Source organism: Cervus canadensis, chromosome 11 (genome assembly GCF_019320065.1).
Source record: "Cervus canadensis isolate Bull #8, Minnesota chromosome 11, ASM1932006v1, whole genome shotgun sequence".
Lineage (NCBI taxonomy): Eukaryota > Metazoa > Chordata > Mammalia > Artiodactyla > Cervidae > Cervus > Cervus canadensis.
Window position 1 is genome coordinate 13,813,294 of NC_057396.1, and position 14,393 is coordinate 13,827,686.

At 40.6% G+C, this 14,393-nt stretch overlaps 1 protein-coding gene across 3 annotated transcripts in view; it reads left to right on the forward strand.

The window, feature by feature from the left end:
- Positions 1-4,657: 4,657 nt before the first annotated feature.
- The window catches only part of CWF19L2 (CWF19 like cell cycle control factor 2), a 154,806-nt gene continuing 145,070 nt past the window's right edge, over positions 4,658-14,393 (forward strand). For all 3 annotated transcript variants that reach the window (XM_043481561.1, XM_043481564.1, XM_043481562.1), the window contains exons 1-3: positions 4,658-4,779; positions 7,606-7,716; positions 8,436-8,555. In XM_043481561.1, coding sequence (XP_043337496.1) covers positions 4,687-4,779; positions 7,606-7,716; positions 8,436-8,555 — 324 coding nt within the window. In that variant the 5' untranslated portion in view covers positions 4,658-4,686. The remainder of the gene's footprint in view (positions 4,780-7,605; positions 7,717-8,435; positions 8,556-14,393) is intronic.

The window sequence follows — 14,393 nt, forward strand, 5'->3', positions numbered from 1 at the left end:
ATTACACAAAAATGGGCAGAAGACCTAAACAGACTCCAAAGAAGGCATACAGATGTCAACAAACACGTGAAAACTCAAAATCTCTCATTATTAAAGTAACGCATATCAAAACTACAATGAGGTATCATCTCACACCATGGCCATCATCAAAAATCTACGAACAATAACTGTTGGAGAGGATGTGGAGAAAAAGGAACCCTCTTGCATAGTTGATGGGAATACAAATTGATACAATCACTGTAACTGTAAGGGTTAATTTTGAATCCATATTGGATTTACTTCTGTGACTTCAATTCTTATTTTGGAGTTTTTGTTATTATAGGCATACCTAACGGTCTGCCTTAGGGAGCCCTGCCTGCCCCCTCAGCCTGACTTTTGGATTAGGGTGCCTTTGTTTGGCTCACAGGGAGATAGCTTGACCCTGCCCACCTGTGAAGGGCTATAAGAAAGTGAAATTAACACATCTTCCTGCCTGAGACTTGCCATTCTAGGACATATTTGCAAGAATTAAATGGCCTTTTTATTTGTATCCTCACCTCCCCCCATCTCTGATCCATAAAAGAATCTGGCTTCCAGGCCCTGACAAGATGGTTACTTTGAGGCACAAGCCTGCCATCTTCTTGGTCAGCTGACCTTCCAAATAAAATGGTCTTCCTTGCTTCAACACCTTGACTCAGATTTATTGACCTATTCCGCGGCAAGCAGAGTGAGCATAGACTTGGTAACACCATTATGGAGAGCAGTATGGAAGTTCCTTAAGAAGCTAGGAATAAAAAGACCATATGCTCTAGCAATGCCACTACTGCGTATATACCCTGAGAAAACCAGAGCTGAAAAAAGACACATGTACCCTAATGTTCATTGCAACACTATTTACAATAGCTAGGACATAGAAGCAACCTAGATATCCACCAATAGATGAATGGATAAAGAAGCTGTGGTACATATACACAAGGGAATATTACTCAGCCATAAAAAGAAATACATTTGAGTCACTTCTAATGAGGTGGATGAACCTAGAGTCTATTATACAGAGTGAAGGAAGAAAGAGAAAAACAAATATGGCATATTAACATATATAAATGCAATCTAGAAAATTGGTACTGAAGAACCTATTTGCAGGGCAGTAATGGAGTTGCAGACACAGAGGACAGACATGGACACAGAGGGGGAAGAAGAGGATGGGGCGAATGGAGAGAGGAGCATGGGAACATAGACAATACCATTTGTGAAACAGCCAGTGGGAATTTGCTGTTATGACTCAGGGAGCTCAAACTGATGCTCTGTGACCACCTAGAGGGGTGGGGTGGGGTGGGAGGTGGGAGGGAGGTTTAGGAAGGAGGGGACACGTGTATACCTGTGGCTGGTTCATGTTGATGCATGGCAGAAACCAACACAGTATGGTAAGCAATTATCCTTCACTTAAAAATAAATAAACATTAAAAAGTCAAACAGAAGAAGACAAAAAAATGAGTAACCAACAAGGCCCTTCTGATGCTCACTGTTATGTGGCAGCCTGGATGGGAGGGGAGTTTGAGGAAGAATGGATACATGAATATGTACATCTGAGTCCCTTGGCTCTTCACCTGAAGCTATCACAACATTGTTAATTGGCTACATCCCAATACAAAGCAAAAAGTAAGGGGAGGGGGTGGAGAAAGAAAAAAAAAAAAAGATTTTCACAGATAGGTGAAGTAGAAACTCCTTGGAAAGTTTCCTGCAAACACAAATTTGGTTCTATGAAACTTGAAAAGAAAGCATAATTACCTGTTAAACGGAATGTTACTTGCCATATCAGTAAACAAAGGAGGTTGAAGTCATCAGACGTTGCTGCCACAATGTATGGTGAGCTGCTGAATCCTGAGGGAATCTCTAGAAAGGAAAGAATACTTGCCATCTAGCCACCATTAGACTATGGCTGCTCCCCATGGTGAACCCTGAGGAAACTCAGGATACAGAAACACAAGATACTGGCACGAGATAGCTGAGATGCATATCAAAGAAATGATTTCAAGAGCCCAGAATTTTGCATCTTTCCATACATAGAAAAGTGCTAAATTCCTTGACAAATCTGGTTTTCTTTAACTAATCATCTTTTGATGTTCAGACTATGTACCATTTGTTGCAAAACTTCTGTATATCCTGATTACTCCCCTTGTATCCTCAGAGCAGTTTTTCAGGGTTACTTGAGATACTGCCTCCTAGCCTTGAAATCCTAAAAGCTTCCTTTCAATAAAACGTAACTCTCGGCTTTTAGGTTGTGAATAACTTTTTAGTCGACATACCTCAATATAGTTTATGTTGTTGACTACAAGTTGGTGCTTACCTGTCAACTACAAATTGGCACTAGCCAAGAGCACTGCCTCTGACTGAACAACAAGGGCATTAACCATCTGCCTCTGCAGAGATCGAACCCTGTGCTGCTGCAGCTGTTGACCTTCAACATCTTTAGAGGGAGTTCAGGGTGGAATGAGTCACTCTGCGCTCCAGGGAATCTGGTGGGACAGGTCTTTACATTGTTGTTGTTCAGTCACTCAGTTATGACTCTGTGACCCCCCATGGACTGCAGCACGCCAGCCTTCCCTGTCCTTCACATCTCCCAGAGCTTGCTCAAACTCATGTCCATTAAGTTGGTGATGCCATCCAACCATCTCAACCTCTGTTATCCCCTTTTCCACCTGCATCCAGTCTTTAGATAGTTAGATATTTTTAGGAACTGATTTCATGATCCTAATCCTTGCATCTTCTCATATCTAGAAAAGCACTAAAACACTTGATGACATCAGATCCTTGTGACTAGCAGAAAACTTCTTGTAAAGAACTTGATTGCACTGAACTCTCTTTCACCAAAATATTATCTATTGACTTTCCCCAGCTGCCTCTTTGGTGCAGATGACACCACCGTTATGGCAGAAATCAAAGAACTATAGAGCCTCTCGATGAAAGTGAAAGAGGAGAAAGTTGGCTTCAAACTCAACATTCAGAAAACTAAGATCATGGCATCCAGTCCCAACACTTCATGGCAAATAGATGGGAAAACAATGAGAGATTTTATTTTTTTGAGTTCCAAAGTCACTGCAGATGGTGACTGCAGCCATGAAATTAAAAGATGCTTGCTCCTTGGAAGAAAAGCTATGACCAACCTAGACAGCATATTAAAAAGCAGAGACATTACTTTGCCAACAAAGGTCTGTCTAGTCAAAGCTATAGTTTTTCCAGTTGTCAAGTATGGATGTGAGAATTGGCCTATAAAGAAAGCTGAGCACCAAAGAATTGATGCTTTTGAACTGTGGTGTTGGAGAAGACTCTTGAGAGTCCCTTGGACTTCAAGGATATCCAACCAGTCCATCCTGAAGGAAACGGTGTTAGAATCTAGATTTCTTCTCCTTGCATTGTTTCAGCCATAGGCTGGTGTTACTAACCCAGCAATTGATTCTGGCAGTTGGGTGGCTTTGCAGGCTTCTTTCTGATATGCAACTATAAGAGGAAGGGTGTTATAAGGGTGTTATAACACCAGATGTTGTTGTTCAGTCACCCAGTCATGTCCTACTCTCTGCGACACCGTGGACTGCAGCATGCCAGGACTCCCTGTCCCTCATCATCTCCCGTGCCCAAGTTCATGTCCATTGTATCAGTGATGCCATCCAGCCTTCTCATCCTTTGATGCCCCCTTCTTCACACCAGATAGTGGATGTATTTAACACAGAGTCAAAAGAAAATAGGTGTGAAGTGTAGCTCTTGCAGAGTTAGGGGGCAGAAGAGCAAATTTAGTTACAGACATTCAGAGTTAGGCGCTATTAAAGTGAACAAAAACGAAAAAACAAAACTAGGAATATTCAGACCTGCTCGCTATTCTATATTCTTTATCCTCAGGAAAGGCAAAGAAAAAAACTCATTCCTCCTTTTTTTTTCATTTGTTACTGAGACAGTATGAACAAACAATATGAGGTCAGAAAAAATGTTACACGTTAAACACGTATAAATTATGAAGAGCAATGCAAAATTTACATGACTTCTTCATATGGCTTTAAAAAAAAATCCACCAAAGCAAAATGCTGACTCTTCAAAGCAAGTTTTCTCTCCTGCTAGTTTGCACTGTCTTTCTGGCCAGCCTGCCTTTAGTCCATTCCTCCAGCACTGGGAAACCTCTTTGGTGATAAGGGCACCTTGATAGAAATCTTTGCAACATGTACGTTTAACATTCCCGAATGCCAAACACACTGCGGAAGTTTTAAGGGGAGACAGCTGTGACATGCCGTCAGTCCCGTGCAAACTGCGTAATAAATGTACGCTGACACAAGTCCTGTTCAGGGCAAACCCAATATACGAAGGAGAGTAACCTCTTGGCTTAACCTCCTGTCTCTTCCAAACCTACCGCTGCTGCTGCTGCTAAGTCGCTTCAGTCGTGACCGACTCTGTGCGACCCCCATAGACGGCAGCCCACCAGGCTCCGCCGTCCCTGGGATTCTCCAGGCAAGAACACTGGAGTGGGTTGCTATTTCCTTCTCCACTTCCAAACCTATGGGTTAGATAATTAACCGAAATAATAAGCAACAGTTTGCGCATGCTCTTTTGGTGGAGCCGAGCCCCTCCTTCCCCCAGTCGGAAGTCCCAGTTTGTTTACTAAATTACGACAGTCGTAAACCGAGATTTTTCTGCCGGCTTCCTAGCTTTACGACAACAACTATGGCGGCTGCCGGTGGTAGATTTGAAAGTGCGAGTAGCGTCGAAGAGCGTAAAGAACAGATTCGAATTGCCAGGGCCGAGGTGTTGCGCCAGGTACCTCAGTTTTGTGGCTTTGGGAGCCACTTAAAATTGAGAGTGGAGGCTTTCTGGGAGTCAGGCTTCTAGCTCGCCTGCCTCCCCCCACCCTTTCTTGTTTTAGTTCCTCAGTATCTTATCTAGCTGTGTGGGGATAGATGTTTTCCTTTGGGATGTTCGCACACTGTTGGGGTCCTCTGTCTCTTAGATGCTCTGGAAGGCTCTAGTTGCTCATATTCTTTCCCAGAAAACTTGTTTATTTCCTCTGACGTTCCTTATCGTTTAAGTCATCCGTGCTTGACATTTCTATCACCCGATCACCTGTGCTGCGCACTTTCGAGGGACCCCACTACTTTCCCTGTATCTCTTACAGCCTTAGTCCTCCCTCTTGCTATATCTGAAATGAAATTTTCCGTTTTCAGGAACGCGTGTAAGGCACGTTAGACTAGATCGTTTCATTCTTCTTTTAAGTTACTTGTGTCAGTTATCTGGCTTATTGCAAACCCGTACTGAACCAAACAGCGATTGAGACAGAGATCTAAAAAATTTAGCCCCTCGAAAAAAGTTGAGAAACGTGTTTTTCATTACGATTGAAATGAGTAGAGGTAAAACAAGGAACGGAGCAAGTAAACTGTACTATTGAATTATCTCACAAGATGTAGGAAGTGTGGCAGTGAAGGAGAAAAGTTGTAGTTAGAGAACAATGTAAGGTGAAACAAGTGATGATGATGATTTTATTTGTTATAAGCTATAACCGTTTAAAACACATTTAAATGCAAATAAGGAACCGATATAGGAGACAGGAAGGAGAAGGTATAATGACTGCAGTCAGATTTTACAGGGCAAGAAAACGGCAATAAGTCTAACAGAGGTGAAAGGTCGGTGGTCCTTGATTTCAGCATATGTAATATTATGACCAACCTAGAGAGCATATTAAAAAGCAGAGACATTACTTTGCCAACAAAGGTCCGTCTTGTCAAGGCTATGGTTTTTCCAGTGGTCATGTATGGATGTGAGAGTTGGACTGTGAAGAAAGCTGAGCGCCGAAAAATTGATGCTTTTGAATTGTGGTGTTGGAGAAGACTCTTGAGAGTCCCTTGGACTGCAAGGAGATCCAACCAGTCCATCCTAAAGGAGATCAGTCCTGGGTGTTCATTGGAAGGTCTGATGCTGAAGCTGAAACTCCAATACTTTGGCCACCTGATGTGAAGAGTTGACTCATTGGAAAAGACCTTGATGCTGGGAGGGATTGGGGGCAGGAGGAGAAGGGGACGACAGAGGATGAGATGGCTGGATGGCATCACCGACTCGATGGACATGGGTTTGAGTAAACTCCAGGAGTTGGTGATGGATAGGGAGGCCTGGCGTGCTGCGATTCATGGGGTCGCAAAGAGTCAGACACGACTGAGCAACTGAACTGAACTGAATGTATGTGTATAATAAATATCCTTCATCCTTGTCTCTGATATTTGAGGCAGTTTTTGGACAGAGTGGGTTTGTAAGCTATGATAAATTTTATAGTATAGCTATGTACAGAGTTTTGAGAAGGACCAATCCTAGCTTTGCAATTTGGGGAGAGAATGAAAAGGCAGGAACAACTTCTTAGGAAGCTGTTACTTAGTTTGACTGTTTTTGAATGATAAAAAATTATCAATATGATCATTTGTTTTTAGAAAGGTGATTCTTTTTGAAGCACTTTGAGGGTGTGGGTAGATGGTTATGGACATTGCAGATTGAAGGTATGGGGGTCAGTCTCCTAACAGTTACAGAAGTATCAGGCACTATCAGTGGGATAGCGAAGGGAAAAGAGAGTCAAGTCATTTCTGAGGTAGGGAGCTTAGGGGAGAGGAAGAGGTCTACAGTAGGTCCCAAGATTCTGTCCTTGATTCGTGGCTCATTTCACTGTACTGTGCTGTGCTTCCTCACTCGGTCGTGTCTGACTGTTTGCGACCCTATGGTCTGTAGTCCACCAGGCTCCTCTGTCCAGAGGAGCCTGACAAGCTACATGGGGTTGCAAAGAGTCTGTCACGACTGAAGTGTCTTAGTATGCATGCACACACACTTTGGTTTTTTTTTTTTTTTTTTCATTTATTTTTATTAGTTGGAGGCTAATTACTTTACAATATTGTAGTACTTTTTGCCATACATTGACATGAATCAGCCATGGATTTACATGTGTTCCCCATCCCGATCCCTCCTCCCACCTCCCTCCCCATCCCATCCCTCTGGGTTTTCCCAGTGCACCAACCCTGAGCACTTGTCTCATGCATCCAACCTGGGCTGGTGGTCTGTTTCACCCTTGATAGTATACTTGTTTCAATGCTATTCTCTCAGAACATCCCACCCTAGCCTTCTCCCACAGAGTCTAAAAGTCTGTTCTGTACATCTGTGTCTCTTTTTCTGTTTTGCATATTGGGTTATCATTACCATCCTTTTAAATTCCATATATATGCGTTAGTATACTGTATTGGTCTTTATCTTTCTGGCTTACTTCACTCTGTATAATGGGCTTCAGTTTCATCCATCTCATTAGAACTGATTCAAATGAATTCTTTTTAATGGCTGAGTAATATTCCATTGTGTATATGTACCATAGCTTCCTTATCCATTCGTCTGCTGAAGGGCATCTAGGTTGCTTCCATGTCCTGGCAATTGTAAACAGTGCTGCGATGAACACCGGGGTGCACGTGTCTCTTTCAGATCTAGTTTCCTTGGTGGCACACACACTTTGATAGAAGCAAATTTGTGGTGAGCTTTACATGAAAGTGGGGCAAGTTTCTATTTTGCTTTTTTGGTGAGAAGTAGGTGGATCTGTTGTTAATTTTTCTTTTTTCACTGTTTTAGGCCAAAGCCAATTTTGAAAAGGAAGAAAGGCGTAAAGAACTTAAACGACTTCGGGGTGAGGAAACATGGATGCTACCTGATGTGATTAAGAGAGTTGAACAAATCTCACAGGTGAATACTAGCAGGCTTACTTGGTGTAAGCTTTTTTTTTTTTTTTTTGGCACTTATTCAAGTTAATACTGGAGGAGCAACTTTATAAACTTTTTTACAAGTTATAGAATGAATATCACATAGTTGACAGTACTGAATATTTGTCTCTCTGGCTAGAGTAGTATATATTAATATTTTGAACATGATATTGGAAAGATTGTGTTAGTTGAGTTGGCTGGTAGAAAGCTCAGATCCAAGTTTCCAGTCCACTTGTGGCAAGTTTATGGATCTAAAATGTTAAGTGTTTTAAGCTTAATGTGATGTTTTTTTTTTTTTTAAGGGGGATGTCTCAATTCTCGCTTTCTCTTCCCACAATTTATGCTGTCTTGTTAGATTTTATGTGGTTAGTAATCTATAAATTCTTTTGGACCCATTGAAGGAGATACATACTGTGTTTTCATATATATGTTTGATTATATCTGTGTGTCAATATATGTACAAATAAATTAAAACTTCCCTTATATTCTTCCAAGAAATTTTAGCTATTTGGTTTATTAGTAGTGCGTATATTATAGAAGCATGTTAAAATTTTTTAGAAGAAGCTATTTATTTAATCATATTCCTTGTCTCCTTTCATGAAAGATTTAAAGTGTTTTAGGACATAGATCTTTTCCTCAAAACACTTACTTTTAAAGTAAGCTAAAACTAAATTCTTGCCTCTGCAAAATGATTATTTATAGGAAGACTGTGTGAAGAAAAAGAAGAAAAAAGGCAAGCATTCAAAAAAAGTAAAGAAAGAGAAGAAAAAAAAAAGCAAGAAACAAAAGTGTGAGAAAAATGAGTCAACTGACAGCTCCTCAGTAAGTATGCACTAAAACCAACCAGAGAAGCTGCTTGAGAATATTGTGTCCAAAGGAACAACATATGGGGGCCTAAAATATATGTGAGAACTTAGGGAATATTGCTAGTTAAGATATACTCCCAAGAAAATGCTTGGGCGTCGTCTACTTGGAAGTGTACAGGAAATGGTAGAAATATGGATCTTAGGTTAGAGATAAGGGCTAGAGGATGGAGATGTGGTTGGAGGATCATTGCTGTTTAAAGCCATTAGAATGGATGAATTGTCTTGGGAAATTGAAAAGAAGGAAGAATACCAACACTGAGAAGCCAGACAGCACGTAACGGATTTTAAGTAGAAGCAGTTGGAAAATTAGGAGAAACAGGAAAGAGTGAAAGGGGAGTAAAAATAGTACCATAAAAGAAGGGAAAGAGTACCAAGACTTTTCAGTTTGTTACCTCAGTTTGTTTTTCATAGACATTAACAGTTAAGTGTTTAAAATGGGTTGTATTTGTATATTTATCTTTGGGACAGAAAGGAAGAGAATGCTGGATCTGTTGTGTGTCTAGCCAGGTTTTGGATGACCGGAGCCACAAAAGAAAGGAAAGCAAGGCAAACCCTCATGGTTATTTTCAGGAACAGAAAAGTACGTGGTGCTTAACGAGATGAGTTGGAGGTATTTAGTGATAATTGGACTCCTAGGTAAGATCTTCAGAGGATTATACTGTCAGTTGAGTCTTCATAAGAGGGCCAGTCTGGCCCTCTTGTAGTTTCAGAAATTAAATTTTCAGCAGTATGCCCTGAGATGATAATTGGCTCACGAAAGCTTGTTTTATATAAGAATGTTGTTGTTGTTTCGTCGCTAAGTCGTGTCCAACTCTTTGCGACTCCATGGACTATAGCACACCAGACTGTGTCCTCCACTGTGTCCTGGAGTTTGCTCACATTCATATCCATTGAGTTGTTGATGCAATCTAACTCTCTCATCCTGTGCTGCCCCTTTCTCCTTTTGCCTTCAGTCTTTCCCAGCATCAAGTTCTTTTCCAGTGAGTTGACTCTTTGAATCAGGTGGCGGAAGTATTGGAGCTTCAGCTTCAGCAACAGTCCTTCCAGTTCAGGGTTAATTTCCTTTAGGATTGGCTGGTTTGATCTCCTTGCAGTCCAAGGGACTGTCAAGAATCTTCTCTAGCACTGCAATTTGAAAGCAGCAGTTCTTTGGTGTTTAGCCTTCTTTATGGTCCAGCTCTCGTATCTGGACGTGACTACTGGGAAAACCACTGCTTTGACTGTACGGACCTTTGTCAGCAAAGTGATATCTCTGCTTTTTAATATACTTTTGAGATTTGTCATAGCTTTCCTGCCAAGGAACAAACGTCTTTTAATTTCATGGCTACAGTCACCATCTGCAGTGATTTTGGAGCCCAAGAAAATAAATTCTGTCACTGCTACTAGTTTTTACCCTTCTATTTGCCATGAAGTGATGGGACCGGATGCTACAGTTTTTTTCATGTTGAGTTTCAAGCCAGTTTTTTCACTGTCCTCTTTCACCCTCATCAGGAGACTCTTTAGATCCCCTTTACTTTCTGCCATTGAAGTGGTATCATCTGCATATCTGAGGTTGTTAATATTGCTCCCAAGTAGCCTTGATCCCAGCTTGTGATTCATCCAGTCTGGCATTTCACATGAGGTACTCTGCATTTAAGTTAAATAAACAGGGTGACAATATACAACCTTGTTGGACTCCTTTCCCAATTTTGAACCAGTCCATTGTTCCATGTCTGGTTTTGACTGTTGCTTCTTGACCCCCATACAGGTTTCTCAGGAGACAGGTAAGATGGTTTGGTATTCCCATCTCTTTAAGAATTTTCCACAGTTTGTTGTGATCCACATATTCAAAGACTTTAGTATAGTCAATGAAGCAGATGTTTTTTTGGAATTCCCTTACTTTTTCTACAATCCAGCAAATGTTGGCAATTTGATCTCTGGTTCCTCTTCCTTTTCTAAATGCAGCTTGTATATCTAGAAGTTCTCAGTTCATATACTACTAAAGCCTGGTTTGAAGGATTTTGAGCATAATTTTGATAGCATGTGAAATGAGTGCAATTATATGGTAATTTGAACATTCTTTGGCATTGCTCTTATTTGGGATTGGAATGAAAACTGACCTTTTTCAGTCCTGTGGCTACTACTGAGTTTTCCAGCGTTGCTGACATGTTGAGTGCAATACCTTTTCAGTATAGTTTTTTATCATTTGAAGTAGCTCAGCTGGAATTCCGTTATCTCCACTATCTTTGTTTGTGGTAATGCCTCCTAAGGCCTACTCGACTTCTTGCTCCAGGATGTTGGGTTCTAGGTGAGTGATCACACCGTCGTGCTTATGTGGGTCATTAAGACCCTTTTTTGTGCAGTTGTTCTGTGTATTGGCACCTCTTCTTAATTTCTTCTGCTTCTGTTAGATCTTGACTGTTCCTGTCCTTTATTATGTCCATTCTTGCATGACATGTCCCTTGCTATCTCCAGTTTTCTTGAAGAGATTTCTAGTCTTTCCCATTTGATTGTTTTCTTCTGTTTCTTTGCATTGTTCATTTAGGAAGGCTTTATGTCTCCTTGCTATTCTCTGGAGCTCTGCATTTGGTTAGGTGTATCTTTCCCTTTGTCCCTTGCCTTTCCCTTCTTTTCTTTCTTAAGCTATTTGTAAAGCTTCCTCAGATACCCACTTTGCTTTTGTGTATTTGTTTTCTTTGGGATGGTTTTAGTCACTGCCTCCTGTACAGTGGTATAAACCTCCATCCATAGTTCTTTAGGCACTCTTTACCAGATCTAATCCTTTAAATCTATTTGTCACATCCACTGTATAATCATAAGGGATTTGATTTAGGTCATACCTGAATGGTCTAATGGTTTTCTCTACCTTCTTCAATTTAAGCCTGAATTTTGCAATGAGGAGCTCAGAGCCACAGTCAGCTCCAGGTCCTGTTTTTGCTGCCTGACTTTTGATGACTTCTCCAACTTCAACTGCTAAGAATATATCAATCTGCTTTAGGTGTTGATCATCTGGTGATCTCCATGTGCAGAATTGTGTCTTGGGTTGTTGGAAAAGGGTTTGGTATGACCATCGTGTTCTCTTGAGAAAACTGTTAGCCTTTGCCCTGCTTCATTTTTTACTCCAAGGCCAAACTTGCCTGTTACTCTGGGTGTCTGTTGATTTGATACTTTTGCATTCCAATCCTCTGTGATGAAAAGGACATCTCTTTTTTTTTTTGGTGTTAGTTTTAGAAGGTGTTGTAGGTCTTCATAGAACTGGTCAGCTTCAGGTTCGTCATCAGTTGTTGGGGCATAGACTTGGATTACTGTGATGTTGAATGGTTTGTCTTGGAAATGAACTTAGATCATTTCTGTCATTTTTGAGATTGTACCCAAGTACTGCATTTCAGATTCTTTTTTTGACTCTGAGGGCTTTTTTGACTCCATTTCTTGTAAGGAATTCTTGCCCACAGTAGTAGATACAATGGTCACCTGAATTTAATTTTCCCATCCCTATCCATTTTAGTTCACTGATTCCTAAGATGTTGATGTTCACTCTTCCTATCCCCTTCTTGATCACATCCAATTTACCTTGATTCATGGACCTAACGTTCCAGGTTCCTATGTGGTATTGTTCTTTACTGCTATGTGAGAACGCAGCATCTTCATTCACAGTGAGAAATACAGCTGGATAGTTTTATCAAGTGTCCAGCATGTTTTGTAATGTTAGGAATATTATATAGAAAATAAAATTGTTTTGACTATAGCTCAGGACAGAGGGAGTTGGAAAATCTTAAAGGGAAAGCAAAATAGGGGTATTATTTCTACAATTGTGGGATTGAGTTGCTGACTTCAATAAGAATCTGATAAAATTGATCTTCTCTTCAATGAGAAATTTATATATAAAGTTTATTTCAGTGGAGTTTATAAAACTCTCAGGAATTTACCCAAGTATCACAGCTGTTAAGAATCCCCATCCCATGGGGATATGTGTGTCAGGGTGACTAATCATTTATGCCATTTGATTAAGGGGACTTGCTTCCCTTTATCAGAGACTCACTGTCCTATTCTTTGTTTTCTTGTTATTGTTGTTTTCTGATATGTAAGTGTTTTTGTTGCTGCATATAGCATATACATTTATGCTGCCTTTAAAGTTGTGTAACATATATCTTAAAGAAAGTAATTTGAATGAATGCTCAGTGCCCACATCACATTGAGGTTGACTGAAGAAGAAAAGGAAAATTTATACTGACATGAAGGGAAAGAAAGAAGAATAGTTTGGGAAATCAGGTTGGTTGGGAGGTCTTGAGAAAATGTTTTTAGGGAGAGAGGCTTGAATATTATGAGGAGAATGCTACATTTGGGTGAGCAAAGTTTCAGAGGATGGGGTAAGCTTAGCTGAGAAGTAGGAGCACTTTGTCTTCTGAGTTAGCAGGGAAGTAGTAAAGATGTACACAAATACAGATAAGTGAAGAGGAAGTAGCAGATAAATAAGGGCGACAGATTATTGATGGTATTTCTGCTTGATGTTCTCTGTTTCCTTTGTGAAGTAGAAGGTAAGATCATCATGTGAAAAGACAGCTTGAAAGTAGAAGTAGGATATAGGGATTGAGGAAATTGTGTAGATTTGAAACAACTTTGCTTAGGTAGTAATAGAAGCAAATGAATTGCTGGGAACCCTTCAAGATCCATGTGCGACTAGAACGAATATCTTGACTGTCACAGTCTCTTGATTTTTTTTTTTCTTTTAGCTTTTAAAATCATTTTTACTGAGGTATAATTTATATATAATAAAATAATCCTCTATTAAGTGTACTATTTAATTCTTGTATCTGTTTAGCCCTGTCAGTTAAGGTATAGAGCATTTCCATTCCCCATAAAGTTCCTCATGGCTCTTTGCAATCAATTGCTCCTCACCCTCCCTCCTCCTCCTCCTCTCTGGGCAGCCATAGGTCTGCTTTATCCCACTATAGATTTGTTTTCCCTGTGTTGGGATTTCATATAAATATTCACATGGGCTTCCCTGATAGCTCAGGTGGTAAAGAATCCGCCTGCAATGCAGGAGACCCTGGTTCAATTCCTGGGTCGGGAAGATCCCCTAGAGAAGGGATAGGCTACCCACCCCAGTATTGTTGGGCTTCCCTGGTAGCTCAGCTAGTAAAGAATCTGCCTGCAATGTGGGAGACCTGGGTTTGATCCCTGGGTTGGAAAGATCCCCTGAGGAGGGCATGGCAACCCATTCTAGTATCCTTGCCTGCAGAACCCCATGGACAGAGGAGCCTGATGGGCTACAGTCTGTGGGGTCACAAAGAGTCAGACACGACTGAGCAACTAAGCATAACATAGCAGCAGCATGAATATTCATATATGGTTAATCCTTGAACAACATGAGTTTGGACTGTACAGGTCCATTTATATGTGCATCTGTTTTGAGAAATATGTGCTATAGTACTACATAATCCACAGTTGGTTGGTTGAATCTGCAGATGTGGACCCGTAGATATGGATGGCCCACTGTAAAGTTACATGTTGGTTTTCCACTGCACAGAGGGTAGGCACCTCTAACCCCCATACTATTCAAGGGTCAACTGTAATATGATCTTTTTTATGTTGTGATTCTTTGGCTTGACATTATGTTTTTGCAACTCAAGTGATTGCATCTATCAGTATTACTCTTCTCTTTTTTGCTATATTACAGTATATTCATATACCATGATTTGTTGTCTATTTTATCTGTTCAGAGTCATTTGGGTTGTTTTTTAGTTTGTGGCTAATATAACTAATATGCCAGCAAATCTGGAAAACTTGGCAGTGGCCACGGGACTGGAAAAGGTCA